Source organism: Lynx rufus, unplaced genomic scaffold, assembly GCF_022079265.1.
Source record: "Lynx rufus isolate CCGP_SWC_20201006 ecotype Redwood Valley unplaced genomic scaffold, mLynRuf1.p SCAF_17, whole genome shotgun sequence".
Taxonomy (NCBI): domain Eukaryota; kingdom Metazoa; phylum Chordata; class Mammalia; order Carnivora; family Felidae; genus Lynx; species Lynx rufus.
Window position 1 is genome coordinate 38,100,141 of NW_025814831.1, and position 18,029 is coordinate 38,118,169.

The 18,029-nt window shown below is 41.1% G+C and overlaps 1 protein-coding gene across 1 annotated transcript in view; it reads right to left on the minus strand.

Annotated features, from left to right (window-relative positions):
- Positions 1–18,029, minus strand: part of SYNE2 (spectrin repeat containing nuclear envelope protein 2) — a 286,324-nt gene that overhangs the window by 200,104 nt on the left and 68,191 nt on the right. The window contains exons 19-29 of the mRNA XM_047079535.1: positions 16,204–16,362; positions 15,732–15,905; positions 12,751–12,885; positions 10,891–11,049; positions 8,391–8,602; positions 8,154–8,244; positions 7,210–7,325; positions 6,864–6,990; positions 4,969–5,126; positions 3,945–4,092; positions 2,715–3,319 (exon numbers count right to left, since the gene is read on the minus strand). Of these exons, the coding sequence (XP_046935491.1) occupies positions 2,715–3,319; positions 3,945–4,092; positions 4,969–5,126; positions 6,864–6,990; positions 7,210–7,325; positions 8,154–8,244; positions 8,391–8,602; positions 10,891–11,049; positions 12,751–12,885; positions 15,732–15,905; positions 16,204–16,362 (2,084 nt within the window). The remainder of the gene's footprint in view (positions 1–2,714; positions 3,320–3,944; positions 4,093–4,968; positions 5,127–6,863; positions 6,991–7,209; positions 7,326–8,153; positions 8,245–8,390; positions 8,603–10,890; positions 11,050–12,750; positions 12,886–15,731; positions 15,906–16,203; positions 16,363–18,029) is intronic.

Here is an 18,029-nt window from a genome sequence, read left to right on the forward strand (position 1 = left end):
GAAAGGAACGTGCAAGGAAATGTTGCATTTCTACATTGTGTACAAAAAGCTCTTCCCCATCAAAAAGGATTCATTTGACCTAAGGGTTTTAATCTGCAAACTAACCCTGGAAGGGTTAACTCCATTCACCCAGGTCTAAATTGCTTTTCTCAGGTACTCACTTCTCTACCTACTTTCTTCCAATTCTCTCTGGAATCCACTCCCATAAGGATTTCACTCTCCACCTGCTCGCCAAGATCTTCGGTAACCTCCACGTTGCTAAACCCATGTTCCATTCTCAACCTTCGCTTCCTTCACAGGTCAGTAGCATTTGACACAGCTGACCACTTCTCCTTGTTGAAAGGTCTTCTCACTTGACTACAGGACTCTCTTGATTTCCCTTCTCCTATACTGGCCACTCTTTCTTGGTTTCGTTCCCTGGTTCCTCCTCATCTCCCTGATCTCTTAACATGGAGTGCCTGGAGTAAACAGCTTGGACTTCTTCCCTTGTCTGTCTGAACTCCCTCCGCGGGCAATATCACCCATCTCACGACTCTACACGGCATTCTAAATGCTCAGCCCCCTCTCCTGACTCCATCTGTCGTTAAGAATCTTGTTGATATCCGTATTTGAACGTCAAATAAGTATTTTGAACCTATCATTCCTAAAACTGAGCACACTTGATCAGTACCTGATAAACTTCATTCTTTCTCATCTCAGTTAATGGTAACTCCATTCTTCTAGTTGCTCAAGTCAAAGCTTGGAATCATTCTCGACTCCAATCTTCCTTATAACCTATGTACGATGTGTACATATAACCTATATAACTGTGGACTCTATCTTAAGAATTTATCCAGAATCTTAGCCCTTTTTGCCACCTCACCACTGGTCCATGCTACCATCATCCCTCACCTGGATCACTACCATAGGTGAACCTAGACTTCCTGTATCTTCACTTGACTCTTACACCGTTCTCAACACTTGGGCCAGAGAGAGCCTGTTACAGTGAAAACCAAATCATTTCCATTTGCTCGGACCCCTCCAATGACTTCCCATGTTACTCGAAGAAAAAGCCAAAGCTATCTCATGGCCCACAGGTTACCTGAGCTAAGCCCCATCCCACCCGTTCTGATCCCCTTTCATACTTCTTCCCCTCACTGTTGACTTTCCCAACTCCTTGCCTCTCCTCAAACATGCCAGGCTCATTCTCACACCTACTGCTCCCTCGGCCTGGAAGGCTCTTCCTCCCGGGAGTCACCAGGCCAGCTCTCTCATCCATCCCATCTGACTCAAAAGTTACTTTCTCAGTAAAACTCTTGATGACCCTTTTTGAATTACAACCCCCTCCTCCGTCCTTGTTCGATTTTTCTTCATAGCTTTTATCACTATCAAACATATTGAATATCTTACTCCTCTCACTAGATAAGACTCCATCAGGAACAAGAGCTTTTGTCTTTTGTGCTGACTCCTCTATCCGCAGTACCTAAAATAGTACCTGGCACACAACACGTATTTGTTGTATTGGTAGCTAAATTAAAAATTAAAGCAATTTGGGGCGCCTGGGTGGCTCAGTCGGTTGAGGGTCCGACTTCGGCTCAGGTCATGATCTCGCGGCTCGTGGGTTCGAGCCCCGCGTCGGGCTCTGTGCTGACAGCTCAGAGCCTGGAGCCTGTTTCGGGTTCTGTGTCTCCCTCTCTCTCTCTCTGACCCTCCCCCGTTCATCCTCTGTCTGTCTCAAAAGTAAATAAACGTTAAAAAAAAAATTTTAAAAAAATTAAAGCAATTTATTGTTTATCGATGTACAGTTTTTCATGTATAAATTAACATGGAATTTATTTATTACTTATTATTTATGAATAAAGAATAAATATTTATTAACAATAAATAACACATTAGTAATTAGTTCAACACCTCACTAAGAACTGGGCACTTAGGAATAAAAGTCTCATTGAGACCGTTAGCACAGGACAGTTTCAGAGGGAAGAGCTTGGTCAACTGAAGAGTCAAGAGAGCACTGAGCCTGAGGGACTTGGTGGGCAGAGGAGACAGGATGTGGGAAAGATTTAGAAAGGGGCGGAGAGTGCCACAGAGGTAACTTGCTAGCATTATCACTTGCAGGACCTGGAGGCTGGCTCTGAACACGAGAGTTAAAATCACGGCACTCGTACAAAGCCTGCCTGCCTCAGTTTACCACAATTCTGCTCAATCTCCAGAATCAAAACTAACCTTGGCTGACCTCTTGCATCCAGTCCCATGCCGTCCCACTCTGTCCCCATCCCCATCCTGCTGGGAGGAGAGCAGGAGACCAAATAATTCAGCAACAAATAGGGACAGGGTATAGCATGCCTATCCTTTACCACTTCTTTCTTTCTTTAGTACCCCGTGTGTGGAGTTTTTTAGGTCTTCTCTCATCATGAGAACCCCGTAATAAAGACCAGAGCGCTAAAGGGACTTTGAAGGAACTCAAGTACTTTACATGCATCTTATTTCATTACTCCTTTGTCCATGAAATGTACACTTTAGGGAGAAAAAAATCATATAACATTTTGTAAAGGCACACTGTCAACAAAAGGGAAGCTTGTTTGAAGTGCTTACAGAAAAGCATGCTGAACACTGAATAGAGCAGGATGGAACAGAAGTAGAAAGACACAGAAAGAATTTCTTTCACCTAAAACATACTGAAAATACAGAGGAGTATCATCCCGCAAGGGGTCATCGACGGACATGAGACTTACCGTTGTTTCACAGCTGGAGCAGTGGGATCCTTAAGACTGATTTTACTCATTTGATTGCACACATCTTGAATATTTTTCAGGAGTTCATTATTTTTGAAAGTACAAGTCTCGAGTAACTTGTCTTCAGTGAACTCCTCCTGCACGCCATAGCCATGTGTCTCAAATAACTTTTTGGACAAAGCATCAACAAGTTTTTCACAGGTGTCGTCACCCCGTTCAGCATCTTTAAAGCTTATACCAAGCGTTTTCAAACGTTCATCCAAATGTCTGGCCTTGTCCTTCATCAGATTGGTTTCTCCTTCTTTATTTTCTATTGTCAAAGTGTTTTCTGGTACCACCTGTGTATCTGAGGCTGACAGGTCTGTAACAAGCTCAAAAGGGAGTTCAGCTGTTTTCAGAGAAGCCAGAAAGTCCTCCAGAGCTTTAAGGGCATCTTTACAACTCTGTACCTTGTGGTTCGTTTCATCAAGTTGTGTTCTGTGTTTCAGTATAATATTCTTTGTTGCATGGAGATCCAGTGGGTGTAATTCTTTCAATGCAAAGTCGCCCCACTGTTCCCAATTATTACATATTTCAATCTGTTTTATGACGGAATCTTGGATATTCTAAAATAAAGTAAGAAATGCCGAAAAGACTGAGGCAGAGAAAAAGAGAGACTGCCCATCAGCAATGCACCTAAACTCCCAATGACTAGATTGCATCTGGAAAACCACTTCCCGGGTCTGCCAAGTCGGACAGGGTCCAGAAGGAAACATTTTAATCACAATCAGAGCCCATCTGTTTCATGATCTGATAACCTTTCTGATGTTTCAATCCCCAAAAGAAAACAAGTATATAAATCTACAGCTCCAGTGAAAATAGAGATTAAACTGTGGCGACATCTGTTTATAATCTGAAACATCAAACTTAAATATTTTTTATTTCAAATGAGACCTAGAATAAGTAAACTGTAGAAAATGCACATGAGTCTAATACAATACTTAGGATTTCAGTCATTGGAGAAGATATTCATAAGCAGACCTTCATTTTGAATTCAAAGAAAATACCTATTAACTTCACCGTACCTACTTTCAAATTTGTGAGGAATAAAAGAGATGAGAAATAAATCAGTCTAAATTATTGAAGACTTTCTGCCATTACTTACCGTCTAACTATATACTATTGACGTATAATTAAAAATCTCTGAAGAATTGATTTATTCTATGAGTGCCTGGGAAAACTTATATTTACCCTCAGGTTTTGATAAATGCCATCAGCATCAATGAGATGAAATTCTTGAATGGCCATTTCATGGAGGAGCAGGTCTGAGCCACAGAGGAGAAGTGATTCCTTCTCCACAGGTAACACAATCTTCAGCGCAGTCTCCAAAGATTCCATTCTGGGTGAAAAATAAACCCAGACACAATGGGAAAAGGCACCATAAATGTAGTCTATAAAACACATTAATGCCATTGTTTAACTACAAACAAAAAATAATTACCCAATAAGAATACATACAATGATATGTGCAGATTATCACATTAAAACCCAAACCCAGGAAAAACAACAAAAAACACACCAAAAAAACCCCAAATCCAGCGATCCAAAATGCCAAAGAATGAGTTGTTTGCTATATCCACATATTCATAATAGCTTAACAGAAACCACACTGAATGGAAAATTGTTGTAAAACATACAGAGCCTTTCCTAACCTTTTGAAGTGCAAAATGGTGAATGTAATTTAACTTTGCCTTGGATGACAAAGAAATGTCATTACAAACACTAATTATTTTATTAGTGAAAATATAACAGAATTCAAAGAAATGGGCTCTACTAATCTGGGAATGAAATGTGTGACCTTTGACGAATAACATATGACTGTGAGCCTCAGTTTTCTCTTATGTAAAGTGGGGATATGTCCTGGGGAAACACATCCTATGTATAGGGGATAATAACAGCACTCTCACTTTGGAAATGGGAAAATCAAGATTCAGAGAAGTTATGTGACATGGCCAAATTCATGCCCAAGGGCAGATCAGGGGGAAGAGCACGGCCTTTGGAACTCAACAGAGTGCAAATTCCACCTAAATGTCTGGCCAGTGGGGAGGCTTGGTTAGGTTATGTAACCTCCCTGAGTATCAGTTTCCTCATCAGTAAAATGGCCCTCAAGTTAGCAACCAAATAAAATACTTAATATAGTACTAGCCTAGCTTAAAATAGCATTAAAATTTCATAAATTTAGTAAATGCAGCATTAATAGATCTCAGAATTATACCTGGTATTAAGAGTCATCTGAAACTCTCTTTCTTTTTCTTTTAATCTGTCTCTTGCCTCGCGTATAAAGGGCTTCTTTACGTCACTCTCAAGCTCTTCTAACCTCAGTGAAGTGATTTCAAACTCCTTCCAGCAGGAATCAGTTTCATTTTCTAAGACCTAGATGAAACACATAAAGTAATCTATCAACTAGGGGGTTAACAGGCACGATTATTTTGTTCTAACAAAATGAGGCATTTGCCAACTATGAACACGAAGTTTCATACGAAAATACATTAAAATTATTTTTATATCTAATTTCATTAATGAAATTAATTAACTAATTTTAATTTTAAATAAGTTTTACAAATATTTTTCAACCATCTACGAGTAAAGTATCCTTCAGGGAACAATGATCTTAACTGTGCTCTCAGTTAGAAGACCCATTCAGTGAAGTCAAGGGAGTCAACAATGAAGGAACCCACACTTCCTTCCCATAAGTCAGTGCAGAGAATACAATTCAGAAAGATAAGATACATGTAGGGGCGCCTGGGTGGCTGAGGCGGTTAAGTGTTGGACTCTTGATTTCGGCTCAGGTCATGATTTCATGGGATCAAGACCCTACTCAAGATTCTCTCTCTCTCTCTCTCTCTGCCTCTCCCCCACTCATGCTCTCTCTCTCTCTCTCAAAACAAATAAATTTAAAAAAAGGAAAGATACATGTAATGTAAGAACAGATATTCTAGTTCCTCTAGATAATAAATCTTTGTTTCTCCCTAAACTAAAAAGAAAACTAGAATGAACTAAAACTGTTTCTATCAAGTAAGAAGCGAATGAAATTATGATTTATAATTAAACATGTAAAAATTCTATTCTATTCCAGCTCCTTACCTTGTTAGGTTTTTTGTTTTTTTTTTTTTAAGGCACTACCACACAATTTTACTGAGTGCTGATCATTATAATTTGTTCATTTTCCCCAAGGATTAGTATAGCTTTTATGACCAACTCATTATTCAGTTACTGGAGTAAGGTCTCAAGACAGTTTCTTAATTGTGATGAAAACGTGCTAAATCTATCACTTGAACAACAGAGATTTTAACATATTCATTCTGCTTACTCAGATGGAAAATAGAGAAAAGCCAGATGGTAGAGTGTGACTCAGAAACTGGCATTATAAAAGGAAGATAACTATAAAATATGGGAGGGCACTGTAGGCTCTCCCATGGCCCTTTTCTCCACCTGATGGGTTTTCTGTGAGAGTTCGTTCTAATGTACGTCCAAGTATACAACAGTGTTGCCCTGCACTGCACAGATCGTCTTCAAAGTAAGGAAGATCTTCATTTGTAGGGCCTACAACTTGTGTCCCCAACATTAGACAGTTTTTTTTCTGTAGCTCCTGAGCCAAATGCAATACTTCTTCTGATGGCTCTCCACAAGAGTATCCATCAGAGTGAAAGATTCTTCCATTGCCTGCCCCTTTGTTACTGCCCAACATGAGACACACAAGGTGACAATTTGTCAAGATGACTGGTTTTTCACGTATTGTTAATTTTATAGCCACACAGTTGGGCTGTTGGGTGAAACTGCCTTCAAACATAGTGCTTGGACCAATTCTTTTGAAGTCCTCATTCTTATCCTATACACAACCCAAAACTCTGCAAGCCACCGTATCTGGGGTACCAAATCAGAGCAGGAGCAATAAATTAGGACCCTGAATCAAAGTCTTTCCTGGGTTTGGTACTTGAAGGCAAATCACTTTCTAGAATAGAATGACATTGGAAATGTAATCCAACAAAGAGAGTTCTTTGGAAACATCTAGCGTACGTGACCTCAGCAAAGGTAGTGAATTCTATACTCACGGTGGTATTGTTTTCTAATAAAACATAAAACTCCTCTAATAATATTTTTAGTAATTACCTGTAGATCTGTCAGTTTAGCCTGAAGACAAGCACTACTCCTTACTACGTCACTGGAGAAATCAGAAATAATTCTGAATTTGTTGTTTTGCAGGCACAACTCAAGATTTTCTCTGTGTGTATCATACCTGGGGAAAAATTAAATGCGATGCTACTTAACTTTAATAAGAAGACAATTTTTTTTTTAATTACTGTCAATTATACATGAGGAAATCTCAGGAATTTCTGCTTAAGTTACTGGACTACGTGCAGAAATTATGACTAATGGGTTATACACATGTATTAAAGTATAACATGTTTGTATTAATGAAAGATTTTGGGTGGATCTTCAGTTATTTAAAAGTTACCTCTCTTGTAAACTACGGACAGATGCATCGTGACCCTTCTCACACTTCTCCATAACGCTTTCTTCCTGTTGAGGCTTTAACTCGGATTCCAGGCTAAAATTAATTGATCCCATTGCCTAAGCAAATATGCAAAATAGCAAACATAATATCTTCAATATACTTAATTGCCTGGAAAAGATAAACATTTTATAGTACAAAGGTATATCACTAATTCTTTATACCCTCACCCAGGAGATAATAAAATTTATTTGAAGCTTCTCAGGTCAGAGAAAGGCCTTCCCCTAGGACAGAAGAGATTTATTACATGGAGTCTCACCTTCTAATCGGTATATCAGCACAGAAAAGGTGTTCTCCCAGCCCCTAAACCCCTAAATACTGTCTCTGCCTATGACTGCATAGCCATAGTCAAAAGCCTTCGGAAGCCTAGCGTGCAGGCCAGACCTCTGATTTCAAATACACCTGGTTCCTTCCCCACAGCTTCAGACTAGCAGGCTGGGCTATGACCCACAGTGCATGGCCACTTACCTAAAATTCAAGAATTCAGAAAATTCAATCCCCAAGGGGAGCAAACGACAATGTACTGAGAAAAAGACAAATAATAAGTGAACTAGCTCATCTCCATGCAGCTGAGGCATCCGTACAGATGAAACTCAACCTCTCGTACCCCTGAATAGGAACGTGCACAGACTACGTATAATCGTAATGTCTGCAAAGGATCTTTCTGAAAGAGCTGTTGTATCCTCAGGAGAAGAAAACGTTACGCTCGCTATAGCTTTGGATCACTGTGTTGTAATTCTCTGAAAGGGAGTCTTTCTTGCATTACTTCCTCAGCTGATGAAAATAATGAGATAATTAAAGCTAGCAATTAATGAGAAGCGGATTGTTGTGCGCTTGGCTTTTTTTCACTGGGTTTACTTCTAAAATACATTATCCGCATGTGACACCTGTTCAGCTGATGGCTGATTATCTGAGTTTGCAGATGGCACCTCGCTGTGGGCATTCCTTCCTCCGTTCTCAGATGTGCTCATGGGCTCCCTAGGAAGGAATCAAAATTGCACGTTAAAACAGAGGCAGAAACAGGAAGTCTAAAAGAGAATAAATAACACTCCTTGTCATTCGATCTTGCAAGGGGCTTTCTCTTGTTTTCCCCTGATGTGTAGTTAATCTTATGAAGCACTCACTTGTTTTTCGACACGCCTCCCACCGCGGGCTGCAGCGCCCCGTGAATCTCGGAAGCACACTTCCGAAGTCTTTCTATCTTCTGTTCATAATCTTTGAGGGCCCTCCTCACTTCTTGTTGACTCTTCTGTGAAGTCAGCTCTTCACACAGCTCCCGCAGGACGTCCATGTGGTGATGGAGCTGGTACAGACCGCCTTCCTCAGAAAAGCAGGCCTGATTGAGGAAATAAAGCAGGCAATGTGTTTCAAAGGAGTCTGCGTGATTAGTCCATAAGGATTAGAAACTAACAGATGTGTGTGACTTTAACAACATAATCTTTTATAGGCCATCCGCTGTGCGCCCGGTGTGGTAATGGGCACTGGAGAAACAAAGATGAGGAAGTCAGCCTGAAAGGGATTCACCACAGTCTAGTAACGCAGTGAATGAAACCAGAATATGTCACCCCAAAATATGCCTCCTTTTTTTTAAAGTCATCTCTACACCCAACATGGGGCTCAAACTCACGACCTCGAGATCAAGAGGCACACGCTCTACTGAGCCAGCCAGACGCCGCCAAAAATATGCCTCTTTGGTGCGAAAATTATTTGGAGCTAAAGGCAATTAAGAAGCAGCAAACACAGAAAAAGCTCCCTGCTTTCTGCCTACAGGCAGGAAATAAAGTCTCTTTTTATTAGCGATAGACTCTCATCAGCCCAGAGACAGTACCGGAGAAATCTGCCAACAAACCTTGTTAAACTAACCCTTATCTTTGCCTTGCCAATTCTTCACAAATGTATGGCTTTGTTGTCTACAAGGTATAAAAAATTCCTTCTCTGGTCACTTCTTTGGGTCTTTACTCTCTTGTGAAGGCTCCCACGTGCATGTAAAAATTCAATAAAATATGTACGCTTTTCTCCTGTTCATCTGCCTTTGTTGGTTTCATTTTCGGGGACCCTCAGGAGTCAAAAAAAATAATTTTTTTTCCTCCCCTCCAGTGGTCACACAAATAATGTGCGCATAGTGTGACAAGTGTTATGACAGGGTCACTGCCTGCCTTAAGGAGTCCGAGAAAACCCACTCCACATGTGGGAGCCATCTGAGGGAGATGCGGCCAGAACAAGTCCGACTGCTCCGAGTCAGAGCCGAGAGAGGTCACTCCTACCAGAAGGAAGAGCCAAGGGGAAGAAAGCTCCAGATGTTCTGAAAGAACATCAGTCTAGTGTGGCTGGAGGGCACAGCGCGGGAGAAGGGACGCTGAAGGCACGTCTTGAGGCCAGACTGTGGCCCACCTGCGTGGTGTTCTAAGGGGCTTAGAGATATTCTGGGAGTAACAGTGAGGCAGTGACATAGGATTTGTGGTTCAAAGGGGTCTCTCCGTTGATGGGTCTGGAAGATGCCCCAGGTCAAGGGCAACGGCAACACCGTGGAAAAGAAGGAGAGGAAGCAGGTGTCCTGGAGAGTAACCCATGAGGCCTGGCAACTGACTCCATCACAGCTGAGCAGGAAGGAAAGGGGATGGGGAGGAGGGGAGTTCTCAGGCTGCAGTGGCTTCATGACCAACAGATACAAAAGGGAGCAAAGTTTGAGGGAAGATATTATGGGCTAGTTTTGGACACGCTGAACTGGAGGTTTCTGAAGAACACTGGGACATGTACCACTCAGAAACAGAATCTGGACCTCAGAGGAAAGGACTCAGGTGGTGATAAAGATTTAGGCACTATCACTGCAGAGAAGGTTTTATCATTAAAGCCGCAAAGGGCAGAAAACCCCCTAGGGCAGGCATGAAACCAGCCAAAAATGGAGACTCTCAAAACTAAAACATTAAGATAACACAAGGGAAACAGAGAAATTTGTGGGGCCCCTGCCTGGCTCAGTTGGCAGACTGTGTGACTGTTGATCTCGGGTCATGAATTCGAGCCCCACGTTGGGTATAAAGATTACTTTAAAAAAGAGAGAGAAATTTGTGAATGACGGTAAAAAGAAGTTCCCCACCCCCCAAAAAACAAATAAGGAAAAGCAAGAGAGGTTGATATTGGGAGAGCCACGGCAGTAAACAGTTTAAAGGAAAGAAGAAGAGTCAATACTGTCAAATAAATAGAAGCAATCATATAGGATGGGGGCCAGATGGAGCATGAGATTTGCCCCAGATGCTTATATCCTGACTTGCTATCTTTTCCAAAAGCAGCACTTCTGAGGACACCGTGCCCCTCAAAATCAACTGTGGGTACTTAAGCAACAGGTGACACATTTGCAACCACAGTCTCAAGGGACAGGGGCCACTGAGCGATGGCAAGGGAAATCATGAAATAATAACTTGACGCTGAATTTTTCTCATGTCCCAAAAGCAAGAAACACAGGCTGCAGTTAGAACTCGAACCACGTAAGGGATAATCCCCAGGAAACGGACAAGAGGACTGACGTAATTTTCAGAGCAGGTTTAATCCGAGGTGAAGGACATACACAACCATGTAAGAGAAACTCCAAAATGATGACAACATATAAATGGAAAACAGGTGGTTTACCTCATGTTCCTTGATGAGACCCTTGGTCCTTCCTCTGCGAATTAGTTTCTTTTCTTTATTTATTTGTTTTTCAAGTTTTGAAATACTGTCACTGAGTTTTCCTTTTTCAATGTCTATTTTCAGTTGTTGAATATACAAAGACATCTCATGATGAAGAGACTGCAAAAAAAAAAAAAAAAGCTCACAAAGGCACATGTATTAGCTAACTATGAGAAAAGAATACATTGAAAAGATTTTCATCAAAAACCCAATAAGAATATTTGTAGTAACAAAGGGTCGAAAAGAGAGTTTAAATGACATTCTGATTCATCTTTATGTCACTGGGAAGGATGTTTTAAAATATACCAGACCCAGAAACATATTTTCTTTTTCTTTCTAACAACTAGAACCATGTATTAGCTGTGAAAGATACCATTAAGAGAATGGAAAAGACAAGGCTGGAGACTAGAGAAAACATATACAAAACACATTCCGAGCCTATGGAGAAATAACACAGAACTAAAATGTATGTCCTGGATGGGATTCTGAAATAGAAAAAAAATGAGAGGAGGGAAACACGGTGGAAACATGCATAAAGTATAAACGTAAGGAAATAACGTACCATTGTTGGGCCATTAAGTGTGACAAAGATACCGTATTAATGTAAGATGATAATAATAAGGGATAATAATACTGGGCATGGGGTACACTGGAACTCTCTGTACTATCTTTGTAATAATTCAGTAAATCTAAAATTGCTCTAAAATTCTAAATAAATAAATAAATAAATAAATAAATAAATAAATAAATAAAATTGTTCTAAAATTTAGAAATTTATTTAACTTTTCATTTAATTTATTTATTTTAAATTAAAGTCTATTTAAAAGCATGTTTTAAGGGGTGCCTGGGTGGCTCCGTCAGGTGAGCATCCAACTCTTGATTTCAGCTCAGGTCATGATCCCAGGGTCATGGGATCGAGCCCCACATCAGCCTCCACATTGGACGTGGAGCCTGCTTGAGATTCTCTCTCTCTCCCTCTGACCCTCTCCCCCACTCACACGCTCTCTCTAAAATAAAAAAAAAAAAACAATAAAGTTAAATAAAATACGTTTTAAGTGCCTTTAACAGTAGACATTCAATTATATTACCTTATTCTCTCTCTCCAGACACACACGCTGAATACAAATCACCGCTTATTGAACACAATCTCTGTGGTGGGGCTTTAGATAAATCCTTGCAATAATCCTGCCAAGTGGTTGCACACATCCCCATTTTAACAGATACGTTCCTAGAGGGTGAAACAACTTACCCAAGGTCATAGCTGCTGAATCGAGGTCTGTCTGCCATCAAAGTCTATGCCTATTTCACTAGGAAACTCTACATGTGCATACGTGTCTATATGTTGTCTCAGTCAGGATCCAACTAGGGACCCAGGAAACATTAAATATTTAACTCAGAGGGAATTAAATGCAGGGAACTAGTTACACACGAGATGAAAGATCAGAAAAGCCAAAGGGAGGACAGTAAGGCAATCCGGAGATGAACACTGGCAGAAGGCTGCTACACTGCTGGGCTGGAGGCTTCAGAGGAGCCCAGACAGAAGGGTCATCAGAATCTGGAACCATGGAACCCACAGCCACCAAGGACACTGTCTAAGGGAGGGACTTTGGACTCTCCCCTTTCCCCCATCCAATCACCCGCTAATCTCCAAGCCGTGTTGTCATTGGCTGAACACAGAACCTGACTGGGCCCTGGGAAACTCACAGGATCAGCCCCCACTGTGATACCAAGTACACGGGGGATGGCCAGGAATGACTGATGACAAATGGGCCCAGGGTCAGATCTACAAGCAGAATCCCAGATACATGTGCATGTTCTTACCTCCCACTTGGCACAGACACATCTACTCTCTTCTTCCAAAGACAGCTTTACACCCTCAGTTACATCATTTTTCAGTTCCTCAACAGCTTTCAAATACTTGACCAGACTTTTAGAATTTAGAATTATTAGTGCTTCCTAAAAAAGAGAACGTAAATGAGAACATGAAAGCCTCATTCTAGGGGTGCCTGGCTGGCTCAGTCAGCAGAGGGTGCGACTCTTGGGTCTTGGGGTTCTGGGTTTGGGCCCCACGTTGGGTATACAGATTGCTTAAAAAATAAAATCTTAAAAAAAAAAAAGTCTCATTCTACTGCCAAGTCCTCAAAGCTAATTTTGGTAGGTCTTTCAGGGGCAGAACTGGGAAAAGACTTTTTGGGGACTATGAAGATTTAGGGGAGACTTTTTGTAAAGTAAGGTTGATATCCCTTTTGCATCTCTTGAATAACTTTGAAAAGAACTGCAAAATATTTATTAATCAAATGTAGTTAGACATTTGAGGACCAGATAAAGACTTGCTTAGGATATTCAAAAGGACTTTTGTTACCCCTCTGATAAATCATTGAAAGGATTATTGTGCAGGGGAATGAGCCACTGGCACTGTTTCCTCTAAAGTTCCTAAGTACTAGTGAATAGAGGACCATCCTTCATTAACAATACGATACGAAGAATATACTAGCATGTATTAGAGATTAGTGTTGTAAGAAGACACAATTTATAGTAGGATTAATAGGCCAATATTTAATATTGTGCATAAGCATTTTTAGGCTGCAACAAGTCAACATTACCTTATCATCAACTTCAAAGTTTTGCCCAGGGCCAACCACACTGGCAGTCCTGCCCCAGAGAGGGAGTAGCAGTGGACAGAGACGCGTCTGCTCCTTATCTCATGCTTACCTGCTCTTATAGACCTGGCAATTACCTGGCAGAAACCTAGTTTAATTAATTAGGAAATGACAGAACACAGAATAGTTTGGTGCTTGTGAAAGAGACAGAAAACCTACAGGAGACAGAAGACAAAAGTAACTTTAGGGAATAAGGCACTTAAGCACGGTGGGATTTCATTCATGCGCTCACGACATATTTATTATGGGCCTACTGTGGAAAAGGTACAAGGCTGAGCCCCAGGGCCTTCCTCCAAGCCTCTGTGAGGATTGCTGGATTTATTACCTGGGGAGACTCTCTAACCCTACATGCTGGCAGATGGCTCCCACGACTCATGTGCCCCTGGAGTCGCAGGGGTCTCAGGGCGGGACATGGCAGGGCAGAGATCTTGCTTCTGCCATGAAAATGGCTCTACTTTACTAAATGCCAGAGATAAAAGGGGGGAAATCTGTGGCCTCAGATTCCAAAAGGTAGACCCTCAGCGGGAGGAAAATGGCGCCAGACTGACCCCTCTAACCCCTCTCTCTGGGAGAGAAGGGGCCTTGAGCCTCTGTTTTGTCTCTTCCTTCTCTCTTTCCTGAGCTGACCATATCAGCACCAGGAAATCCAGCCTGGTGATTATTCATAAGAACCACTGACTCTTTAAGGTCAGTTCAGCACTCTCAGCAACCTAGGAATACAAGCGACAATAAAAGGCCGAGGGAGGGGCGCCTGGGTGGCTCAGTCGGTTGAGCGTCCGACTTCGCTCAGGTCACGATCTCACGGTCCGTGAGTTCGAGCCCCGCATCAGGCTCTGTGCTGACAGCTCAGAGCCTGGAGCCTGCTTCAGATTCTGTGTCTCCCTCTCTCTCTGGCCCTCCCCCCGTTCATGCTCTGTCTCTCTCTGTCTCAAAAATAAATAAATGTTAAAAAAAAAAAAAAAAAAAAAAGGCCGAGGGAACTGGTCAAAGATGGTGGCTAGCAACATGCAAACAGAAATCGATCACGCAGGGGAGGTCTTTGGGGTCCTGGGAAAAGCAGTGTTGAGACGGCTGATAACAGGGCCGTGGTCGGGTTCACAATCCAGAAAGCCAGATGAGGACTGAGGCCCAGAAAAGAGAAGGAGGCCATGATGAGAATAAAGAGGCTCCTTCTTCTAGAAGAGTGGGGCGGTCCCCCCAGAAGTCTAGCTCATGTTAAATGTCCAATAAGTGTGTGAAATATTGAATAAAGGAACAAAAGGACACATATCACTCTACCTCTCCAATGTGTCCAATGGTAGAGACCTTATCGTACTTTTACTTCATAGACCACCCAAGTGCCTCCCATCATGTTAATTAATAATGACTCTCGGGTTTGCACACATCTTGAGTCGCCTATCAAACCGGCAAAAAGCAACCTGAAACTGTCGCCACACAAAACAACATCACTGGATCTTTACCCATAGAATCACATATAACTTCTATCAAAGCATTTTAATGACAAAAGTGTTATTTTATATTCAGAGAACTTTACCTATTCCAAGGGCCTTCATGTGCCTTTTTTTTATTTAACGTCTCACAACAAATTTGGCAGCTGGAATTATGCTGCCCATTTTACTAATTTAAAAAGCAAGAAAAATTAAACTCATGCTGAATATCGTACAATCAGTTGTGCTCGTGACACTATACCACTGAGTCCATTCGGCAGATCTATACTAAAGTTTAAATTGAAAAAATTCCTCACATTCATGTATATTTTTAATAGTTTCTGGGAACAACATATAAAACTGGGAAATTCTTTAAAGTTACAGTAACTTTGTGCATGATTACAGTGACGGAACTATCTCGATTTCACATGAGGTAGGTAGCTGATAATAAACAGCCTACATTTGGGGGTGCCCGGGTGGCTCGGTGGGTTAAGTGTCCGACTTTGGCCCAGGTCATGATCTCACGGTCTGTGGGTTTGAGCCCCGCGTCAGGCTGGCTCTGTGCTGACAGCTCAGAGCTTGGAGCCTGCTTCAGATTCTGTGTCTCCCTCTCTCTCTGCACTTGCCCTACTCATGTCTCTGTCTCTTAAAAATGAATAAATGTTAAAAAAAAAAAAAAAAAGAAGAGCCTACATTTGACGGTTGAGAGTCCCACCTTGTATTTTGAAATTAGTCCACTCCGGCTCTCTCTTTGTCCAAGTAATTGCTCAGCCCTTGTCATGTATGATTCAAGTTCCCTCTGTGACTCCTCCACTTTCAGCCTGACATCCAGATCTGGGGAAGCATCAGCTGAGTTTTTCAACACGGAAACTAATTTCACCATACTGATCTGCAAAGACAAAAAATTCTCAACAGCTGGCCCAGCTTTTCAGTAAGTCACAAATTAACAAATACAGTCTTTGAGGAGTGACTCTTATTTTCCCACTAGACATAAGAATATCCTACTTATTATGTTGATATTTTTCAATGTGCTCTAAATTGTTAAAATATACACATAAAACACAAAAGTAATATTTTATAAAACGTTTCCAACTTAGAGGGCAATCCCTCCCTCTCTTCCCCATCCTCCTACTGACCACTCAGTTTTAAAGACTGGATTCACTTAATACGAAATATTAAAGAGAGACCTGAACTTTCTCTTTCGCTTCTTGAATCTTTGTCTGAAGCCCAACTGTGAGAACATGTTGAAGGGACTCCTGGCTGGAAATATTCTGCACATCCATTTGTAAGGTATCTTCAATTCTAGACACAAGCTCTTCATACATAGAGCCTTTGGCAATAAGATGCTATGAAAACAAAGTGAGACCACAATAAATATTCAGGTTATATGTTAAACATTAACCTTACTCTGGTCAGGAAATCATAAAAAGTTAATTATTATTAATCCAAAGCGAGGTACATTTGTACTCTAAAAATGTTATTTTTAAACTTAATTAAAAAATTGTTATGTTAGTACAATGAGATTCTGAGAAACACAGTCTGTCATAGATTCTTTACACTTCTTTATTGAAGTAAGCACTTCAATAAAATAAAGCCTAGAAGTAATACAATGCCAATAGTCAAATAAGTTGAGAGAGTAGTAATAAATCTTTTAAAAAAATTTTTTTTTTCAATGTTTATTTATTTTTTTTGGGACAGAGAGAGACAGAGCATGAACGGGGGAGGGGCAGAGAGAGAGGGAGACACAGAATCGGAAACAGGCTCCAGGCTCTGAGCCATCAGCCCAGAGCCTGACGCGGGGCTCGAACTCACGGACCGCGAGATCAGGACCTGGCTGAAGTCGGACGCTTAACCGACTGCGCCACCCAGGCGCCCCAGTAATAAATCTTAAAATGAAGTTGTTCTCTTTTTTTTAAATGTTTGTTTATTTTGAGAGAGAGAGGGGAAGAGAGCACAAGCATGCACACACAGGTAAGGGCAGGGAGGGGCAGACAGAGAAGGAGACACAGAATCCAAAGCAGGTTCCCAAGCTGTCAAAGCAGAATCCAAAGCTGTCAGCACAGAGCCCGATGCAGGACTCGAACTCAAGAACTGCGAGATCATAACCTGAGCTGAAGTCGGACGCCCAACAGACTGAGCCACGCAGGCACCCCAAAATGAAGTTGTTCTAAGTCAAATCGGTTGGAAGGAGATTCACTAAATGTTATTGGAGAAAAATGGCTATTGGAAAAGAAATTTATAACCATGCTTTACACAACACACTAAAAATAAATTTCAGTGGATCAGAAAGTTACATATAAAATAGAAAACTACAAAAAGAAATTATCCATGAAAAGTGATCTACCCTCTGGGTGTGAAGGGGCCTTTTTAGGGATGAGAGTAGGAACATCAATATAAAAATTTTCCATGTAAAATAAAATAAACAATTTAAAAGTCAACAACTTGGTAAAAATATTTGCCACACAAATGAAAAGGCGTCGTGATTCAAAGAGCTCATAAATTCAATAAGAAAAGTACTAAGGTCCTTGGGGTGCTTGGGTGGCTCAGTTGGTTAAGTGTCCGACTTCGGCTCAGGTCATGATCTCGCAGTGAGTGAGTTCGAGCCCCGCGTCGGGCTCTGTGCTGACAGCTCAGAGCCTGGAGCCTGTTTCAGATTCGGTGTCTCCCTCTCTTTCTGCCCCTCCCCTGCTCATGCTCTGTCTCTCTCTGTCTCAAAAATAAATAAACGTTAAAAAAAAAAAAAAGAAAGAAAAGTACTAAGGTCCCAAAGAAAATTCAGAAAACGCAAGAACAGATAATTCACAAAAACAAATGGCCGATAAATACATGAAAGACAGTTCAACCTTACATGTAATTAAATAAGTACAAATTAAAATAATAATGAGGTACCACTTTTCAGTTATCAAATCAGCACAAAAAATTTTAATTACAACTCAAGGGTAGCAAAAGTATGATAAAATAGAAGTTACACTGTTTGATATTAACTATATAAATGTTGACTGTATTTATCTGA